This window comes from Parus major, chromosome Z (assembly GCF_001522545.3).
Source record: "Parus major isolate Abel chromosome Z, Parus_major1.1, whole genome shotgun sequence".
Taxonomy (NCBI): domain Eukaryota; kingdom Metazoa; phylum Chordata; class Aves; order Passeriformes; family Paridae; genus Parus; species Parus major.
In genome coordinates this window covers 23,908,083-23,915,396 of record NC_031799.1, presented here as the reverse complement: position 1 = coordinate 23,915,396, position 7,314 = coordinate 23,908,083, and the positions used below count along the sequence as shown (strand labels likewise).

General features: G+C 37.0%; 1 protein-coding gene across 4 annotated transcripts in view; it reads right to left on the bottom strand.

The window, feature by feature from the left end:
* Positions 1-2,878: 2,878 nt before the first annotated feature.
* The window catches only part of FAM169A (family with sequence similarity 169 member A), a 36,696-nt gene continuing 32,260 nt past the window's right edge, over positions 2,879-7,314 (bottom strand). For all 4 annotated transcript variants that reach the window (XM_015652267.3, XM_015652266.2, XM_015652265.2 and 1 more), the window contains one exon: positions 2,879-7,089. In XM_015652267.3, the coding sequence (XP_015507753.1) occupies positions 6,556-7,089 (534 nt within the window). In that variant the 3' untranslated portion in view covers positions 2,879-6,555. The remainder of the gene's footprint in view (positions 7,090-7,314) is intronic.

Here is a 7,314-nt window from a genome sequence, read left to right as displayed (position 1 = left end):
CTATTCATCTTCAGCGGTAACACCTCTGAGTGGAATATTTCCCACAGCTGACCAACTCGAGGGTTTGTGATACTCAGAGGATCAATGCCAAAAGCTGACAATGGGGCCTGAGCTGATAGTTCCCCACACTGATTAAGCCTCAACCCTCACTTGTAACTTCTCTCTAAAAAATTCTTTTTCTGTTTCTCTGTTTCTGCTGCATCTCTTCTGTATTTTATTTTTTTCTTCTGTATTTTTATTCTTGGATTTCTCAGCCTCCTTTGGGCTGAATTCTTTTGGGATCCTCCCTCATGGGGAGCCCTGCTTATCTCAGTTCTTATGATTCGAAGAAAACTCCCAAGCTCGTTAGAATCTTGTTTCTTGTGTTTATTAGAAGATCATCGCAAAACTTGACAGGTCTCTCCAGGCTGGTTACAAGGTTAATCTTTGCAATCTGGTACATTTCTTTCTTCTGATGGTACAAACAAGGCCTTGTGGCTCACTTCGTGGCTGATGCACAAAATGGCCCCGAAATACGCAGTTCTTTTATCTTTATACCTATTTTTACCCAATTAACAATAGACACATATATTATTTTTCTTAATGACCCAATGACCCATCACCTCTGTGATGCACTGCAGCATTTTCTATCCAATCACTCACTATTACCCAAAAACCTCTAGGAGAAGAACATGAAGAAGAAAGAAGAGGGGACAAGAGACAACACCCTAAATCTTCCATCTTGTCTCCTGTTCTCTAAACTACTTTTTCACTCAATGACTTAAAAAAACTTTCTAATCTACACACTTACACTTTTAGCTTTTTCCATCTAACTTTAACAGTTGTTTTCATGTATCACCATGAAAACATGCTCATGAATTTCATATTATATGAAATTCAGTGTTTTTCTGGATCTTATAACTAAGTATCAGAAACAGGGGCACACACTCTGTATTCCAGACTCCAACATCACTCCTTCAAAAAAGCAAAAGGTACTCGTTCAATATGAGTATTTCACTGGACTCAAGGGGAACTTCAGTAGGTATCTTTATCTTTTTATGTATACACATATCCGTCAATTAATTTAAACACCCTGTAGCACATACAGTGTAAGTGTTGCCATCTCAGATCTATAATTAAGTTATTGTTGAGAAAATCCTATGGAATCTCTTCATAAATGTTAAACTAGTCAATGATTGAGCGCTGCCAAGTCCTTTACAGATAATCGAAGTCCATAACTAAGACTGGACTCAATCATACTCTGTCAGGAGTTTGGAAAGCTATGGTGTCCCATCTGTAGGGAGAAGAAAGCAGTCTAGATTCATAGATGCTTATGGCTGAACAGAATCACAAAAGCCAGAGGACCCTCCAAATTCCATACTTAGCATGGAAATTGGTATGTTAGTCCCTGATCTCCTAGACACACCAGTGGGGTTTGGATAAAGGGAAGGGAGAGAGGAGGGGAGGGAGAGGTTGATCCAGCTGATGTGGTATCCAGGTCCTGGGGCACATGTGTACCTGAGCTTCATGGAGTCATGGGCATACCTCAGAACCCCATTCCTGTGCCTACTCTGTACTGTGTTGTGCTTTATTTCCAGAAGCCAGAACAAGGGTATTTGGTCCTGGAAAAGTGCTGCCCTCTCTTTGTATGTCCCCATCTCAATCCATGTCTTGTTCTTGCTCAGTGTGTAATTACCAACAAACCTTATCTTCTATGTTCCTACAAGAGTAAAGGGGTCCTCTTTGAACCTCATGACTCAGCAGGCAGTCCCACTCTCCCTTTTGCATTCTCCATCTCTGTAAATAATTTTAGATTGATCCTAATTCAATTTTCCTTTGTATGCTTCATCTCTCTAGTAAGTAATAGAGTGAAACTTACCATCAAACTATTTAAAGTCATGCTTTTTTGAATTTATATTAAAACTGCTTTTGCTAATAATTTTGACAGTGATTGGTTAAGCAACCTAAACCACTTATGACATACATTCCCCTTCCATCAGGTGTGTGTACACAAGGTTAAGACCCTCCTGAGCTTTCTCTTCTCCAGGAAGAGTAATTGCAGCTCCAGCTCTTCTATCACAGATGCTTCTCCAGCATTTCCATCCAGATCTTGTCCGCTTTCAGATCTGGAGCTCTGGCAGGAAGTCAAGCTAGCTGCTTTTGTATAATCTTTATAACTTCTCTCATAAAAGCTACAGAGACAGTAACTGTAACTATAACCTGTTACAACTATTTCATTAGTTTAACACATTCCCCTAGTCTAGACTTAGTAACTTAGGAGTTTTACGCTGAGTTAGTGACAAGTCATTTGAAAGTAAGAGAGGGTCACAAATCATTATGTCATTTCCTTGGAGAGAGGGCATTTTGTCAGAATAGATAATCTTCCATTTATTTTTATAAAGCAAACTTCCTGTTGCTTTAGTCTTTGCTGTACATTAACAACACGAAGAGAGTACCTTAATTTCCTACAGCTGTCTTTAAAACCTTTACTACATTTAGTGCTATAAACGCGTAAGTTGTTGGCTGAATAACACCATTTCACTTAAGATATTTTAATGTACCACACTGTAAGGCAGTGTGTTACAGCATTTCTAGTTGGCTTCTCTAGAGAAAACTACATTAATAACTCCTAAATTTACATCATCTTGCAGAGATGTAAACAGCAGAATTCATGCTGTAACATTAAGAAGAGCCTATTCTGCTGCTTTTTTAGAAAATAAAATCTGATGCATAAGCTAAAGAAAATTATTTTAATTAATACAAGGTTTTTTAATTAATAATTTTTGATTTTATAAAAACTCCTCTGTAGAAGACAGGTTGTAAAATGATAGTTCCAGTGAATTAAAATGTGCTTCTTATATAGCAGAATGGACTCAAATATTAAAAACCAAGCAAAAAATAATCACAAAATAAAAGTTTATTACTACATTTCAAAAGCAGCCCAGACAGTACTAAAAAAAAAAGAAAAAATTAACACACTAACAAGACTAAGGTACAATACTACGCAATAGCAATACAACTTTCATAAGGTTTATAAACAGGATATCACTAGTTTAGAAAACATCTAACAGCATATTTGTGGAAATAAATCTAAAGTGTATCCCCATAGTAATATTTTAGAACAGTCACTTAGAAGCAAGGAAGCTGAAACTTAGGCCAATTTGTTGCTAATAGTGTCATGACATTGTAAATTATCAATTTGATTACTGACATTTACAAATGAGATGGTACAAAAAAGAAGCAAGGTTGGACATAATTTGAAATAAGCTAAAGCGCTTTTGAAATAAGATGTGTACACTTTCATGCGAAGGACTATGAAACAGGAGAACAGCAAACAAGAATTCTGCATTGAATTAAAATTGACCAAGAGAGAACATGGGAGAAGCAGTACAAGACAGACATTTGAACAAATATTAGATTCAAGTACAAAACCATTTACCATTTAAGTGCAAGGCTGAAGTCACAAATTAATGTTCATTAAACTCTATTCCTAGACTAAATAAAGCTCAAAAATAATACTGCCTGCTTTCACTGTACACACATAGTTCCACAGCATGTTGTAATAACATTTGGTACAAATTTGTATAAAGTTGATGTTTTAATCATTCGTTGCTGGTGCAATAGGATCTTTAAAATTGTTTAAGCGTTTGATGTTAATAAGACAGTTAATATTCCCCAAGGTAAAACACTCCAGTCAATATAGTTGTCATACACGTTTCCTTACATAAGTGTAACAGAATTAATAAAGTATCGAACTACTGTTCCTGTGGGACAATCAGTACAGCAATAAAAACTAATACTTAAAGTATTTTGATTTTTGCTACTCTGCACTTACAGGAGAAAGATTGATGCCAAAGAATTTGTTGTAGAAATAAAACGTGTCCTTTGGTTCAAAGTACTGCTATGATCACTGTTAGAACAGTGTCCATTTTTCAAGACTGTATTGGTTATTGGAATTTCTAATTGCACCACAACTGCCCACATTCTGTTTGTAAAAGTCTGTTCACCAGCTATTATCCCAGGCACCCCAGATTTACAGAGATATCTATTTAAGGGTATACTTTTAACATATGAATTTAAGTTCGGTATTTAGAACTGACTTGCTGAAATGAGATCAGAAATTTTACTGTTCTCAGCAGAAACCAAAACCATCCTAATATCATGATCTCATAATATTTATGTATTTACTCTGCAAATGTCTCAAAAGAAAGATACTAATTGAAATCATTCCAACTTAGCCATGAAAAGTAAAAGCCAGGTGAAATGTGAGTGAAATGACCTTCCCATGAACAGGTTTTCAACCTCACCAGGAACAGAAGTGATAAACATACATATAAAAAAATTAAAAAGACCTAGAAGTAATAGAAATTACTGGGGCTCATAAGTAAAAGGATCCTTAACTTTTTCAAAATGGATACATTTGTATCAATTGAAGGACTGAGAAGATTAATCTTCAGTAAAGCTTGCCCTAAAAATGGAAGATGAGTCGCAATACACTGTATACAGCAACTCTATTTTAGGCCACCAGTCCTCAAAAATCCCCAATTCTTAGCAATGCAATAGCTGTGGTTTTGCGCCACTTTTTTTTTTTTTTTAAACAAGTAATCTCAGCAATAAAAGAGAAGCCATACAGAAAATAACAAAAGTTTTGTCTTATGTGCTTTATATAAAAATCTTCATGAGTTTTAGAAATGCTTAAGGTTCACTTGAATATGTTTACACACGATCAGGAAAGATCTTGAATATTCATCGGTCATGGGGTTCATAACAAGTATTTGTATGTACATTGATGAGATACTATAGCTACATGCAATTGTTCAAGATACCCAGATTGAACTCAGTAATCTCACTCATCCTGAATCTGAAGTTTAGGTAACACAGGTTTTTTTAAAATGCTTATTCATTTTTTTATTTATTTTTTTCACGTTGTTCTTAACAGATTAAAAAGGAGCATGGTACTTCATCACCTGAAAAAAATAGTGCGAATGTATCTTATATAGTTAAAATATCTTAAAAATAGAGTTAAAGTGTATAAGCATAAAAATCCAAAACTCATATTCTTACATTACTTCCATAAAGGGAGGAAATTTAAGACAGAAACTATTCAAGTGAACCTTGTACCTCTGTTTTTGAGACACTGTGAAAGACTAGTTCACGCATCTTGGAAAAGGCATATGCAGGACAAAAAGCAGTGTAATTTCCTCTTCTCAGAATCATTGTTCTTTTATTTCTGAGATTTTAGCCTATTACAAAAGCAGCTGCATTTATTGGAAAGAGACACATAGCAAACTAAGGCTTAGTTTGTGTGACAAGTTAAATACACGGTTTGCCAAGAGAACCTCAGAAGGGAAATAAGCATGAAAATCTGGGTTTATTCCTGTCTGCATACAGCAAAGTTTGGTTGCTGCTTTTAAGAAAAGTCATCAACTGGGAAGCTATCATCCCAGGAATTATACTCAAGTTAGAAAATGAAAGCGGGACTCAGAAGTATTTGCAAGGTATCACCCACTAACTCCTAAAGGCATAGAGGTTTGGCAAACAAGCATTTGCTGAAATACCCACTAATACGCACACTAATGAATATCACAACCACCTGAAATGTCAGTGCTCACAGGAGTCACACACCTGGAAGACACAACATTTTAACAGTTACCCCACAGCACCAGCCAAGTATTTGGAAAACACAAAGAACCACTTCCATTCGGACCAAAACAAGAGCAAGAGTTGTAATATCCTTTTCCTGTAATGCAACAAGTAATCAGCTACCCACTCAACACATGCAAGTATTTAGGAAGGCAATTCAAATGATTCCATATGGAGGCTTCATTCCATCCACTCTGGAAAAACTTGGGCTTATCAAAATGCTTGCTTTGGAAGATACAAATAGTTTACTGCGTAGACATCTCTTTGCTCAAGAAATCAGTTATCAGGAAGCACTATAGCAGATGCTCCACTGCATTCTACTGACTCAGCAGTTTCAAGTGATTCTCATGAAAGACAAGTGCTGCTCATGTTGCAGTGATCTACTGAGCTACACCTTCCTGCACATTTTGAGACCTAGAATGAAGAATCTTACATTTTAATCTCTTAAGCCTGTGGGAAGAGAACAAGAAACAATGAAGGATTTTTCTTGTTCTGCTTTTCTCCACAGTGGAGAACACAAAGTTATTAAAAAAAAAAATAATATCTTGAGTGATGTCCAGTGACATGGAAGTCCATAGCAATTTGAGGAACCTTGACAGGCCCAGAATTTCACACTGCATTTTTCTTCCATGACTACTACCTCAAATATACAAACTGTTCCCTTTGATAGCACAACTGTATTTTTTCACCATGTATCCTTTATGAAGAGAGAAGACTGGCTATTTACTTTCATACTATGGAGAAGTTCAATTTCTAGTGGTCAAATTTAAGAAACAAACAAAGCAAAACTTGAGGAAAGGTGCTGAACCCAAGAGGAAATCCAACCCAGAATTTTAAACTCGTGTGCCCTGTGGCAGATATGGTGCAGTTACACCCTAAAGTTTTACACAAAATAACCTTGTTATAAATAGATACATTATCATGATTTGATTTTTATGCTGGCTTTCCTTTTTTCTTGGGTGGACCTTTGTAGCCTTTGGCCTTTCTTCGCAAGTTTCTCCGATCTACAATGGGTACCTCAATTTCTGCTTCCTCAGAGCTGCTGTCAGCAGCCCGCTCTGCCACTGTCTGCGTGTAGTGATCCGTCTGCTCAGCAGGCTCTTCTGAGGGCTCTTCCAACTGGTTCTTCTGTGCTTCCTGTCCAGAAGGCTGCTGAAAAGAAGCACCCTCAAGTTCAACCATTACCAAAGAGCTCTGACTCATGGCAGCAGGGGCCTCCTGTGCGTTGTGCCCTGCTTCCTCGTTTTGATCTTCTAATGAGGAAGGTAAGTTTTCAGAAACGGATTCTTCTGTGGCTTCAGCTACCACAGAGTTGGGCAGGCCATTGTCAGAAGGCTCTTCCTTTGATGCCGAAGCAGCTGCATTTTCAGTGCTGGCCTTTTCAGATTCTTGCTGTTCTTCAGTGCCCTCCTTCTCTACAGACGTAGCTTCTTCAGTCAGCATTTCTGAATCATTTTCGTTTAAAACCTACAGGTGGAGGGTGCCAAAACAATCAAGAGGGCAATTAGCTGAAGATAAAAGACACTGAACAGCTACTGCTCCTAGCTATCAACCTCAGTGGATAGTTCAGCATTCAGTGGGCTCTTAATTTTCCGCATGTAATTTGACAAAACAGTCCTCTTTTTTGCACAAGACTATTTTGTGACCTGTATTTCATATCCAGAGTTGCTCTCCAATTTTCAAATTGTTCAA